We start from the raw sequence: 13183 nt of genomic DNA, 5'->3' as shown, positions 1-13183 counted from the left end.
TTTGTCTCTGACACCCACTGTGTGCCCAGCACTGCCCTGTGGAGGTGGGCTGTTGACATGGCCAGGGAGCCCTTGCTCTCTGTTCAAGGCCACATGGGGGCCGAGTGGCACGTGGCCTGCCCCCGGCCTGGATGAGGCGCTGTCCCAGAGATGATGTAACCCCTGTCTCGGGCGAGGGGGGTGCTGTTACCCCCACTTTAAGGGGCTCTGAGGGCCGGAGTGGACCAGGCCCTCTGTGGCGTCGGACTGCAGGGTGGTGGCAGAGCTGGGAGCGTGGGCGCACGTGAACCGCCCTGTGGTCCGCTCTGCAGGTACAAGTGTGACTGTGACCCTGGGTGGAGTGGGGCCAACTGTGACGTGAACAACGATGAGTGTGAGTCCAACCCGTGTGCGAATGGCGGCGCCTGCCGAGACATGACCAGCGGCTACGTGTGCACCTGCCGCGAGGGCTTCAGTGGTGAGGAGTGGGCCGGGCAGGGGGCTCTGGGGCCACCCGCACTGCCTCCCTCCCGCCATGGGCACCGGCTGCCGCCGGGATGGGCACGGCGTAGGGCTCTGCCTGCAGCCTGGGTGGCAAGGAGGGTCCTGCAGCAGGATCCTTCCACGGCCCCGCGGTGATGGGCTCGCCGACCACTGGCGCTCTCTCTCCAGGCCCCAACTGCCAAACCAACATCAATGAGTGTGCATCCAACCCATGCCTGAACCAGGGCTCGTGCATCGATGACGTGGCCGGGTACAAGTGCAACTGTCCACTGCCCTACACAGGTGAGGGTGGGCTGGTGGGCCCCGGGCTGCCGGGGGGGGGGGCGGCGGTGTGGCACAGCATGGCTTTCTTGGGGCTGGCCTGGCCACACTCGGGCCTCCCCCCATGGCTGGCCTTGCCAGATTCGCAGCAAACATACAGGACGCTGGGGAGACGTTGTACTAGGAGTCTGTCCCAGACGGTTGGTGTGGTCGGCCGGCCCACCCAGGAGCTGGGGTCCTCCGCAGCAGAGCCAGGAGCTGGGCCTGGGCGGTTGGCCTCCACGGCCCGGTGTCCACACTGCGTGGGCCCCTGGGGGCCACGCGGCACCCCCCCACCTTGCTGGCCGGGCTTGAGGGATCCCTTTGACGGCGGGCCTTCTTTGTGTCGGGGAACAAGGAGCCCTCTGTGAGGGCCGAGTGAGGCGGGAGGCGTTTCCCTGGGCGTCCTGGCGTCTGCCGTTGGCCCGGCCAGCAGGGTCGCAGGAAATGGTCCCCTCTGTGGAGATTGAGAGGAGGCTAAAACACGGAAGTCCACAACTACTCCTGCCACTGGGTCCCACTGGGAGTGGGCAGAGGGCGCTGCCACTGGGGACGGTTTCAGGACTGCCACCGAGCCTGGAGGTCTGGAGGCGGCCCCGTGTGGCCAGGCAGGTGGGATGGGGGCCTGGGCCTGTGCTGGCAGTTAGGCAGCCTGTGACCAGTGTGGCCATAGGCCACGTGGCCAGCGTGGTATTTTCGTGGACCAAAGCCGGGGGCCTGGATTTTTTCTCCTGCATGGGTGAGGAAGCTCCTGGCTGATAGCTGCCCTCGCTGGGGCACACGGGTCCCTTTTGGACACAGTATCAGAGGCTGGCGGGCCTGGTGGGGAGGAGCCGGCCTGTGCTGACCGGCTTCCCGTCTGCCCACTTCCTGCTTCCCTCTGCACAATTGTCGGAAACTCTGGCGAATTTCCTGCCTGCCTAGGTCACTGTGGAAACAGATAGAAAGAAAGGCTCTGGAAAATCACCCCAGCAGGCCAGGGAGATAATGGGCCACAGGGAAGATAGTGCTTCCTTTCTTCCCCGGGAATCGGCCCCCACGGCTGTAAACAGGAAGGCTGTCTGCTGGGCTCTCGTGGAGGAAAGTCACCCCAGTGTGACACGCTCCTAGCGAGACTCCCTTCCCCGTGCCGGGGTCCTGTGCCGCTGGGGCTCCTTCCCTGCTGCCCAGCCTCTGCTCGGTGGCTTCTGTGGCCTCCGTGACTGGACGCTGGCTGCCTGTGGCACAGAGCCCTTGGGAAGAGCTCCCAGGCCTCCTGGAGGCCAGAAGAGGGCGTGAGGCTGGAAGCAGGCCGGGCCCCTGTGACGTGGTCGGGGGCCGCCAGTCCGCTCCTGAGGGGTGGAGACCCAGGCTGTATCCTGCAGGGACTGTCGGGGAGCCGGGCGTCTCTCTCGTCTGTCTTCAGGCCCCCGGTTTGGGTCCTGACCCAGCCAGGAGCTTGCCTGGGGTCCCAGTGCAGCCCCATTCACCCACCATAGGGCCAGCCACTGGGAGATGCTGTGGGACATGGACCCTCCGGGCCAGGGCTCCCTGGGTCTCAGCACTTGTTCACCTTCCCGTTAGGAGCCACATGTGAGGTGGTGCTGGCCCCGTGCGCCCCTGGGCCCTGCAGAAACGGGGGCGTGTGTAAAGAGTCCGAGGACTATGAGAGTTTCTCCTGCATCTGCCCCACGGGCTGGCAAGGTGAGGCCTCCTGCCCCGTGGCCCTGCCTGGGTGCATCCCCCTGGGGCAGGAGACCTGGAGATGAGCCAGTGGGTAGCAGAGCCACACCTGCAGGGCCTCTGGAAGCAGAAATGGGCCTGATGGGGCCCTTCCCACCCTGCATTTCTATCATCTGTTTGGCTCGAGGTTGGGGGGGTGGCAAGTCAGAGAGCCCTTCCTTCCTGGGGTGTCCACAGAGGACTGTCCTGGGGCACAGGAGGCCCTGCTGCTGGGAGGATGGGGGAGAGGCCTGGAAGGCGGGGGCTGAACCCACACCCCCCCTTCCCCCCAGGACAGACCTGCGAGGTCGACATTAACGAATGTGTAAAGAGCCCGTGCCGCAACGGTGCCTCGTGCCAGAACACCAACGGCGGTTATCGCTGCCGCTGCCGCGCGGGCTACACGGGGCACAACTGCGAGACGGACGTGGACGACTGCTGGCCAAGTGAGTGGCCCGGCCGGCTCGGCCCCTCTGAGCTACTCCTGGACCGGCCGTTTCTTGGGCGGCCATGGGGCAGGGAGCTGGCTGGGGTCCAATGGGAGGACCGATGTGGCAGTGCCTGGGGGCACGCCCAGGTCACGCTGCGGGGGGGGGGGTAGCCTCGCATGGACCGAGGAGGGTGGTCCTGGGTGGCCCCAGAAGTCTCCAGAGCCAGACTGCTGGCACCTCCCAGTGGGTTCTGGGAGCTCCTCCACCCGCGTGTCCTTACCAGTCCTTATTGTGACCCCACGAAGGAGCAGGGCTCTTAGCCCCCCACCCTGGGTCAGGACACTGAGACCCGAGACACCAAGCGTCTTGTCTGGCGCCACCAAGCAAGCAGGGGAGATGGTGCCGCCAGCCCTGTTGGTCTTTAAACCTGCCCGTTCCGCCCCTGCCCTGCAGCCTGGGGCCTGGGAGCGTGTGGGGGAGCGTGGGCCCCCAGCTTTGGCCCCCTGGCAGAGTGGTGGTACCCACCCTCAGCCTGCCTGCCTGTCCCCTCCCAGACCCGTGCCACAATGGCGGTTCCTGCACTGATGGCATCAACACAGCTTTCTGCGACTGCCTGCCCGGCTTCCGGGGAGCCTTCTGCGAGGAGGACATCAACGAGTGTGCCAGCAACCCGTGCCGCCACGGCGCCAACTGCACAGACTGCGTGGACAGCTACACGTGCACCTGCCCCACGGGCTTCAGCGGGATCCACTGTGAGAACAACACGCCTGACTGCACAGAGAGGCGAGTGCTGCGCGGGGTGACCCGGGACGCAGGCCGGGGGCCAGTGCACGGTGCCCCCAGCGGGCATCCACTGGGCTGGCTCTCACTTCCCGCGCAGTGTCCCCTGGGTGCTTGTCTGCTGGCCCGTGTGAGAACCAGGAGCCCTGGCGGTTTCTCCTGAAGATCTGGTGCGCCCCCTTCTATCCCACTGCACCAGCTCTGTGACCCATCTTGTTTCCTTTTTTGCCCGGGCTGCCAGGAAACTCTGCGCTCAGTGTTCTCATCCTTTGTTTCTGACACGGTCCTCTCTGCGGTAGCCACGCGGGTTCTGGTTTCGTCCTCGTTTTTCCGTTTGCCGCCACATGCCCGTGTTGTGAAGACAGAGGAAGTGGGTGGCGGGTGGCGGGAGAGCCCGAGGTCCCCGGCCCTGAGGTTAGCCCAGGACCTCCCTGCCTGCTCTGGCTGTTGGGCCCTCCCACCACAGTCTGAGTCGAGGGGGAGCTGCCCGGGCAGGGCCCCCACCCCCGCTCACCCGGCTTCCTGGCTGCTCACCTGCAGCTCTTGCTTTAATGGAGGCACCTGTGTGGACGGCATCAACTCCTTCACCTGCCTGTGTCCGCCGGGCTTCACGGGCAGCTACTGTCAGCATGACATCAACGAGTGCGACTCGCGGCCCTGCCTGCACGGTGGCACCTGCCAGGACAGCTACGGGACCTACAAGTGCACCTGCCCGCAGGGCTACACGGGCCTCAACTGCCAGGTGAGGCAGCGGGCTGCAGGGGGGCCCCGCAGGAGGAGGCCGCAAGCGGGGCGCCCGCCCCCAGCGCATCGTCACAGCCACACTGCTGGGCCCCGCTCACGGCAGCTTCCCCACGCTGCTGAGGAAGGCGGGCGTGGGGCTCACGGGGACCCCAATTGCCAGCCCAGGGCCCGGCCCAAGGCTGTGCCGCCTCCAAAGGAAGCAGGTGGGGAGCGGGGCCTTTTGGGTCAGGACCAGAGGTTTATGGAGAGAGAGCAAGAAGCAGGGGAGGGAGGCAGCTAAAAACCAGCTTTTTTATAGAAATTATACAAAAATATTAAAGATGTATTTTTTTTTTGAAGATTTTTCACATAAGATACCTGTTACAAAAACTCCCAACAGAGCAGTTTACTTCCAAAGATAAATCTTCCTTCAAGGAAAGACGGCTCTGGGGGCGCCTGGGTGGCTCAGTGGGTTAAGCAACTGCCTTCGGCTCAGGTCATGGTCCCAGGGTCCTGGGATCGAGCCCCGCATCGGGCTCCCTGCTCCGCGGGAAGCCTGCTTCTCCCTCTGCCACTTCCCCTGCTTGTGTTCCTGCTCTCACTGTCTCTCTCTCTGTCAAATAAATAAAATCTTAAAAAAAAAATAAAGAAAAAGGAAAGGCGGCTCTGGATTAGCCAAGGGCCCAGAGAAAGGGAGTGAGCCCCCAGCCCCAGGCGGCTCCCGAGCCGGGGGAGGGGCGGGGGGGTCCCACAGGCCTCAGCTTCCAGGTCTGTAGGTGGGCTGCCCACCCTGGGCACAGGGCTGTCTGGCGGAAGTGTTGCGCTCTGCCCGGGGGGGCCAGGCCGGGTGGGGAGTGTGAGTACGGGCGCCCCCTGCTGTCCCCAGAGCCTCGTGCGCTGGTGCGACTCCTCGCCCTGCAAGAACGGTGGCAGGTGCTGGCAGACCAACACGCGGTACCGCTGTGAGTGCCACAGCGGCTGGACCGGCCTCTACTGCGACGTGCCCAACGTGTCCTGTGAGGTGGCCGCCCAGCGGCAAGGTAACCGGCCGTGTGTGCCCCCCCCCCCCCCGGGGTTCCCCCAGCTGCGGCCCCAGGCCTCACGCCCCCGCCCTCTGCCTCCCCACAGACATCAACGTCACCCACCTGTGCCGGAACGGGGGCCTCTGCATGGACGCAGGCAATACCCATCATTGCCGTTGCCAGGCAGGCTACACGGGCAGCTACTGCGAGGACCAGGTGGACGAGTGCTCACCCAGCCCCTGCCAGAATGGGGCCACCTGCACCGACTACCCGGGTGGCTACTCCTGTGAGGTGGGCACCCATCCTGGGGGCGGGGCGCTCTGCTGGGACTGTCACCGCTTGCCAGGCCCTAGGCTGCGAGCAAACACAGCAGGGAAGACTAAACCCCACAGGTGCGGTCCCAGGAAGGGAGGGCTGTGATGATCAGGGAAGACTGTCTGGTGGAGGTGTCGGTGGGGGAGCGTGGAAGAGGAAGACTATGCAGAAATATGGGGGGTTTCCCTCTGGGCCCCTTTCCCCAGAGCTTTCTCCCTGGGCCCAGCTGACACCTCCCCTGAGGCCCCCCACTTCTATTCCTTGAGACAAGCTCTAGCCTGCGCTCTGGGCAGTGACTCTCAGCTCACTAGGGCCCTTCGCAGAGTTCACTAGGCGGGAGTCTCTCTCTGGGTTGACTGGGTGTGAGGAACTCAAGCCTTTGCTGGTCAAGAGGGTAGCTTGTGTGGTCCCTTGTCGGCCCACACAGGGTGCGGAGGGCCACATCTCCACCTCCCACTGAGCCACGGGCCCCCACCCCTTGTCTGTCTCCCTGCACAGTGCGTGGCCGGGTACCACGGGGTGAACTGCTCCGAGGAGATCAACGAGTGTGTGTCGCAGCCATGCCAGAACGGGGGCACCTGCATCGACCTCACCAACACCTACAAGTGCTCCTGTCCCCGGGGCACACAGGGTGAGCACTTGGCCACACCCCAGGGCTGGGGTCCAGGGAGAGGTGGGTGCATCGGGCATTAGCCACAAGCATGCTAGACCCAGTCCAGGCTTCCACTCTGCCGCCTGGGGCTGAGCGGGGTAGGAGCTGAGGGAGGGAGCCCAGCCAGGCCACTGGCACCCGGCAGCCAGTGTGGGGTGCGGCCCTATGGCCACGTCTTCTCTCCTGAGCATCTGTGTGGTCCCATCCTGACCTTTAGCTGGGGGGAGCGCCATCAGGAGGGAACTGGGCCAGCGCGTGGCCAGCACAGTTCCCTGATGGCACCCGGGCTTCTGCAGGCGTGCACTGTGAGGTCAACGTGGACGACTGCAGTCCCCCCATCGACCCCGTCTCCCGGGGCCCCAAGTGCTTTAACAACGGCACCTGCGTGGACCAGGTGGGCGGCTACAGCTGCACCTGCCCACCCGGCTTCGTGGGCGAGCGCTGTGAGGGCGATGTGAATGAGTGCCTGTCCAACCCCTGTGACGCCCGTGGCACCCAGAACTGCGTGCAGCGTGTCAATGACTTCTACTGCGAGTGCCGCGCAGGCCACACCGGTGGGTGCCACGCCAGGGCGGGGGCGGGGCCGGGCAGGGCAGGGCCAGCGCTCACTCCCACTCTGGTCCCCAGGCCGCCGCTGTGAGTCGGTCATCAACGGCTGCAAAGGCAGGCCCTGCCAGAACGGGGGCACCTGCGCCGTGGTCTCCAACACAGCCCGCGGGTTCATCTGCAAGTGCCCCGCGGTAGGTGCTGCCGTGGGGGTGCTGCGGGGGGTGGGAGGGTGCCCCCTCGCTGCCACCACATACCCAGGGCCAGAGGGTGAGAGGTGGCTGGAGCTGGGCTTCGTCCTCCTGGCTCCCAGACCCAGGCTTTCTGGGGGAAGTTTATTTTCAAAGGGGTCTCGGGGACTGGCCACGCCCCGCTCTCCCTGGCCCACATCGGGGTTACAGTGGGTGAGCCCACATTCATGCGGTCCATGCTGCTCGGTTCTGGCAAACCCAGCGACACTCGCCCGCCAGGGCTCAGTGCCCTGTGTGTCCTCCCCGCTCCCGGAGCGCCCCTGACAGCCCGGGGCTTTCGTATGTGGGGTGAATGTGCCGTCCAAGGCGCGGGCTGTGGGCCCCCTGACGCCCCGCCGCCACCTGTCCCCGCAGGGCTTCGAGGGCGCCACGTGTGAGAACGATGCACGCGCCTGTGGGAGCCGGCGCTGCCTCAATGGCGGCACGTGCATCTCAGGCCCGCGCAGCCCCACCTGCCTGTGCCTGGGCGCCTTCACCGGCCCCGAGTGCCAGTTCCCGGCCGGCAGCCCCTGCGTGGGCGGGAACCCCTGTTACAACCAGGGCAGCTGTGAGCCCACCGCCGAGAGCCCCTTCTACCGCTGCCTGTGCCCTGCCAAGTTCAACGGGCTCCTGTGCCACATCCTGGACTACAGCTTCGGGGGCGGCCTGGGCCTCGACATCCCGCCGCCGCAGATCGAGGAGGCGTGCGAGCTGCCCGAGTGCCGCGAGGAGGCGGGCAACAAGGTGTGCAGCCTGGCCTGCAACAACCATGCGTGCGGCTGGGACGGCGGCGACTGCTCGCTCAACTTCAACGACCCCTGGCAGAACTGCTCACAGTCACTGCAGTGCTGGAAATACTTCAGCAACGGCCGCTGCGACAGCCAGTGCAACTCTGTGGGCTGCCTGTTCGACGGCTTCGACTGCCAGCGCGTGGAGGGCCAGTGCAAGTGAGTCGGCGGGGGCGGGGCTCGGGGAGGGGCCTGGGCATGGGGCGGGGCTCCGGGCGTGGGCGCAGGTAGGGACGCAGGTGCAGGCGGGGCCCAGGTGGGGAGGCAGGTGCAGGGGGGCTCCAGGAGGGGGCGCTGGGGGTGAGGTGCAGGTGGGGAAGCAGGTGCAGGCGGGGCGCAGGTGGGGAGGCGGGTGCAGGGGGGGCTCCGGGAGGGGGCGCTGGGGGTGGGGTGCAGGTGGGGAGGCCGGCGGAAGCAGGGCTCTGGGAGGAGCCGCCGGGTGGGCGGGGCCGGGCCGGGGCCTGAGCGTGCCTGCGTCCGTTCGCAGCCCCCTGTACGACCAGTACTGCAAGGACCACTTTGGCGACGGGCACTGCGACCAGGGCTGCAACAGCGCTGAGTGCGAGTGGGACGGGCTGGACTGCGCGGAGCACATGCCCGAGCGGCTGGCGGCCGGCGCGCTCGTGCTGGTGGTGCTGACCCCGCCCGCGCAGCTGCGCAACAACTCACTGCACTTCCTGCGGGAGCTCAGCCGCCTGCTGCACACCAACGTGGTGTTCAAGCGCGACGCCCATGGCCAGCCCATGATCTTCCCGTACTACGGCCACGAGGAGGAGCTGCGCAAACACCCCATCAAGCGCGCGGCCGACGGCTGGGCCGCGCCTGGGGCCCTGCTCGACCGAGTGGAGGCCGCCCTGCTCCCGCGCGGCGGGGCGGGCCGCCGGCGCAGGGAGCTGGACCCCATGGACATCCGCGGGTGAGTAGCTCCAGTCGGCTCCCCTGGGCGCTCCCAACTTGATGGTGGAAGAGCCGGAGGGTCCGACAAGACCGGGACTTCTGGGGCCCACCTGTCCAAGCTCCCGACCCTCCACCCCCCACCCCCCACCCCCCAGCTCCTGGCAGGTGCTTCAGCGCCTGGGGTCAGCTCCCAGATGAGGACTGGACTCTTGAAATCTCTCTTCTTCTGCAATGGGAAAAGGATGCTTATGGCTCCCAGTGGGACAGTGGAGGACAGCAGGGCTGGCTGGGAGAGCACTTTGAGGGGTGTCTCAGGTGTCACAGCCCTACTGTGTGCCGGTGCTGGGCTTGGTGGGTTGGAGAGAGCACTGTCCACCTCCAGGGTGGTTCTGTGCAGGCGTGGCTCCCTGCGGCCCCAGGCCACCTCTCCCATCCCGGGAGTGGTCTCTCCCCCTACCTTGGGATGATGCTGTGGGCCTGCGGGGTAAACTGGGCGGCTGCAGGGGGCAAACCTGAGGTCTGAGCTTCCTCACCTGGCTGTGCCCCCAGATCTATCGTTTACCTGGAGATCGACAACCGGCAGTGTGTCCAGTCTTCCTCACAATGCTTCCAGAGCGCCACGGACGTGGCCGCCTTCCTGGGCGCGCTCGCCTCACTGGGGAGCCTCAACATCCCCTATAAGATCGAGGCCGTGCAGAGTGAGTAGCCCGCCCCAGCCCTGCTCCCTGAGGGACAGTTTCCTGGCTTCTAAGGAAAGTCTACCTGGGAGGGAGCAGGTACCCTCCTGGGGGTACTCCCAGTACCCCCCCACACGTTCTTGTTCTCTGTGCCATTTTCCGCCCACGGGTGCGTGTCATGCCATCCAGAGCTCAGGAGGCACTTTTGTGGGATTTTCTGCCTGGCGCACCCTCCCTCCCCGTAGTGACAGCTGTCGGTGCGGCTGGCCCAGGGGACGGACACATCTGCCAGAAAGTGGGAGCCTTTTTCTCCCCTCACTCATTCCCGATTTTTCTTTGTTGGGTATTATTTCAAAATCTTTACAGCTTTTTAAAAAAGAGAGAGAGGGAGAAGAATTGATCGGTGTCATGTGAAGTGTTGAAGTTTGTATCTCGAAAATCCCCCTAAATCCTTTGTCTTAACAGCTCAATGCAAGTGCAGTGATTTGAAGTTGGCTAATCCTTCTCCCTTAAAGGAGAAAAAAGTAAAACCCGTCTCCAGATAGTCGGCTGGTGCAGGAGAGAATTTAGCAATAGTTTGCAATTCTGATTAATCGCGTAGAAAATGACCTTATTTTGGGGGGCGGGATGGAAGAGAGCGGGTGAAGAGGCGCCCAGCCGTGGAGCCAGTCCGCTGCCCCCCGGCCGCCGGCCTGCCGCGTAGCCGCCGCCTGATACCCCGACGCCCACAGGTGAGACCGTGGAGCCGCCCCCACCCCCGCAGCTGCACTTCATGTACGTGGCCGTGGCCGCCTTCGTGCTGCTCTTCTTCGTGGGCTGTGGGGTGCTGCTGTCCCGGAAGCGCCGGCGGCAGCATGGACAGCTCTGGTTCCCCGAAGGCTTCAAGGTTTCAGAGGCCAGCAAGAAGAAGCGGCGGGAGCCCCTCGGCGAGGACTCCGTGGGCCTCAAGTTAGTGCATGCCACCACAGCCTCTGGGGGGCTTGGGGGAGGTGGGGCCCACCCCTGCAGACCCACGGGCCTCACCTCACACAGTGTGAGGGCCCCGGGCGGCCGCCTGAGCCGCAGCCTCAGGGGGAGCCCCGCTCAGTCCCGCTTCCCCGCCCTCCCGCCTCCAGGCCCCTGAAGAACGCCTCAGATGGCGCTCTCATGGACGACAGCCAGAATGAGTGGGGGGACGAGGACCTGGAGGCCAAGAAGTTCCGGGTGAGTCCAGTGGGCTCCTGGGCCTCCCCGGGCGGCCCTGCCCCTGCCCCGGCCCCCACGTGACGGGGCCCTCTGCTCACCCCTTCCTCAGTTCGAGGAGCCAGTGGTTCTTCCCGACCTGGACGACCAGACGGACCACCGGCAATGGACGCAGCAGCACCTGGACGCTGCCGACCTGCGTGTGTCGGCCATGGCCCCCACGCCACCCCAGGGCGAAGCCGACGCCGACTGCATGGACGTCAATGTCCGAGGGCCAGGTAGGTGCACAGCTGGCCGCCTGCACCGCCCCCCCAGAGGCTCTCGGGTTAGGGTCCGGTCCAGCAGCCAGCTGGGGGTCGGTGTTCTGGAAGCTGAGCACGGGGCGGGGACAAGGGCGCTCCCTCTGCGGAGCAGGAGGGGCCATCTTGGGAGACTGTCTGCTCTTAGCCAGCTCCGTCCTGGGGGAGGCTCTCTGTCCATCAGATTAATTCCCTCTCTTGAAACACCCGAGGAGCTGATTTCCTGGGCACACATTTCTTACGTGGCCTCGTCTCGGGTGGGTCATCGGTGAAGATCTCAGGCAGGTTAGGAAGCAGAGCCACAGGGTCGCCTCTGCCCGCCGGCCTGTTGGCAGCTGGCCTTGGCTCTGTCCCTTGGGAAGCTCAGGTTGATTTTGGTGACCCCGGGCGGCACGGCCATGGGCGCAGGGTGTCACGGGCTGGGCCGCACGTCCACATGCTGCCCACCGAGTCGGGACCCTCGACACACCAGCCGGCACTGCTGCTGGGAGCCCGCCAGCCTGACGGAGCCCTTGCCCCCCCACAGACGGCTTCACGCCCCTCATGATCGCCTCCTGCAGCGGAGGGGGCCTGGAGACGGGCAACAGCGAGGAGGAGGAAGACGCGCCGGCCGTCATCTCCGACTTCATCTACCAGGGAGCCAGCCTGCACAACCAGACCGACCGCACTGGCGAGACCGCCCTGCACCTGGCTGCCCGCTACTCACGGTCTGACGCGGCCAAGCGCCTGCTGGAGGCCAGTGCGGACGCCAACATCCAGGACAACATGGGCCGCACCCCGCTGCACGCCGCCGTGTCTGCCGACGCACAGGGAGTCTTCCAGGTGGGCAGCCGCGCGTGGCCTTCCGCCTGCCCCCGGGGACGGCTGCTGTCTGATTTCCTGGGCACACTGAGCTGAGCAACCCCTCAGCTCCAGGTCAGGCTCTGGCAGGGCAGGCAGGCTGGAGGCGGGCCTGCAGGAGGTCGGCGTGACCTGGGGTGGGGGGGCACGGGGCGTCCGCGCCCTGACCCGAGACCGCTTCCCGGTCCCACGGCGGCAGCCCGGCATGGCCTCCCGGCTCCGCGTCAGCCTTGGCTGCAGGCATAGCTTGTGGCGGTGAGAAGGGTTTCAGGGCTGCAGCGGACTCGGGGCTCTGGCCTCTCTGGGACCCCAGGCATAGGGTGGGTTTCAGGGATTACCCCTGCACCGGCTTGTCCCCTGCCACAAGTCCCCAGGCCCTGGCCGGCCCTGCGCTGAACAGACAGACCAGACGGGGCAGAAACTGGGGGAGTCGTTGCAGAGCTGTTAACGTAATGATTTGTGACGCACCGTCGTCCTGCAGAAGTCAGGCAGTGCGGCTGGCTGAGGGCGCACTGGGTCAACGAGCCCCTGGAGGCAGGCTCTGGCTGTTTGCCCTGACAGCCTCTCCGGCGTGCAGACACGTCAATTCCCGTGGGCACTTCGTGGGAGTGAGGCCAGCCGTGACGCTGCCTGGCACCCCGCCCCTTCCCCCACCAGTGCACAGTGACCATCCTTCCCACTTGGGACCCAGGATGCAGCAGCATCTGAAGGACTGTCTGCACCTCTGTGTCCTGGATGGACGCAGCATAGCTCAGCGGTTCTGAGTCCGTGGTCCAGGCGTGGCTCTGCCCACCGGGGCTGGGCAGGGACTGAACCCTCTGTGTCCTGGGGTGGTGGTGGTGGTAGCCAGGCCCAGGGCGAGGATGAGATGAGGCCACACTTGGGCATCGAGGGGGCAGGTCTGTGGGGGCAGTGCAGCCAGCGCCCCGGCCCCTGAGCCCCTCCAGCCGTGGCCGGCGGAGTCCCACCCTTCCTGCTCTCCTCCCGCCATGCACGCTGGCTGGGGCCACACAGACCCCAAGAGAGGCTTTGGTATTGCGGATCGGTTCCCAGGTATTGGTCCTAGGCCGGCAGCCTCAGAGCCCTGTCTGCCTGGCCTGAGGCCTTCCCTGTCACCTAGATCCTCATCCGGAACCGGGCCACGGACCTGGACGCCCGTATGCACGACGGCACGACGCCGCTGATCCTGGCGGCCCGCCTGGCTGTCGAGGGCATGCTGGAAGACCTGATCAACTCGCACGCCGATGTCAATGCCGTGGACGACTTGGGTAAGGCAGGCTGCGACCCGGCCCGTGGACATGGGCCCTGCTGCCGCCC

At 65.9% G+C, this 13183-nt stretch overlaps 1 protein-coding gene across 1 annotated transcript in view; it reads left to right on the top strand.

The window, feature by feature from the left end:
- Nucleotides 1-13183, top strand: part of NOTCH1 (notch receptor 1) — a 44135-nt gene that overhangs the window by 26415 nt on the left and 4537 nt on the right. Inside the window, exons 14-32 of the mRNA XM_025860209.2 lie at nucleotides 312-457; nucleotides 652-765; nucleotides 2347-2466; nucleotides 2778-2930; nucleotides 3470-3698; nucleotides 4236-4437; nucleotides 5305-5458; nucleotides 5547-5731; nucleotides 6254-6386; nucleotides 6704-6961; nucleotides 7035-7147; nucleotides 7559-8130; nucleotides 8459-8887; nucleotides 9418-9566; nucleotides 10277-10493; nucleotides 10661-10748; nucleotides 10840-11005; nucleotides 11553-11848; nucleotides 12987-13134. Coding sequence (XP_025715994.1) covers nucleotides 312-457; nucleotides 652-765; nucleotides 2347-2466; nucleotides 2778-2930; nucleotides 3470-3698; nucleotides 4236-4437; nucleotides 5305-5458; nucleotides 5547-5731; nucleotides 6254-6386; nucleotides 6704-6961; nucleotides 7035-7147; nucleotides 7559-8130; nucleotides 8459-8887; nucleotides 9418-9566; nucleotides 10277-10493; nucleotides 10661-10748; nucleotides 10840-11005; nucleotides 11553-11848; nucleotides 12987-13134 — 3872 coding nt within the window. The remainder of the gene's footprint in view (nucleotides 1-311; nucleotides 458-651; nucleotides 766-2346; nucleotides 2467-2777; nucleotides 2931-3469; nucleotides 3699-4235; nucleotides 4438-5304; nucleotides 5459-5546; nucleotides 5732-6253; nucleotides 6387-6703; nucleotides 6962-7034; nucleotides 7148-7558; nucleotides 8131-8458; nucleotides 8888-9417; nucleotides 9567-10276; nucleotides 10494-10660; nucleotides 10749-10839; nucleotides 11006-11552; nucleotides 11849-12986; nucleotides 13135-13183) is intronic.

The sequence above is a fragment of the Callorhinus ursinus genome, unplaced genomic scaffold (genome assembly GCF_003265705.2).
Source record: "Callorhinus ursinus isolate GAN/ISIS: 27379988/994484 unplaced genomic scaffold, GSC_fseal_2.0 scaffold126, whole genome shotgun sequence".
NCBI classification, from domain to species: Eukaryota; Metazoa; Chordata; class Mammalia; order Carnivora; family Otariidae; genus Callorhinus; species Callorhinus ursinus.
This window is presented reverse-complemented; position numbering and strand designations above follow the sequence as displayed.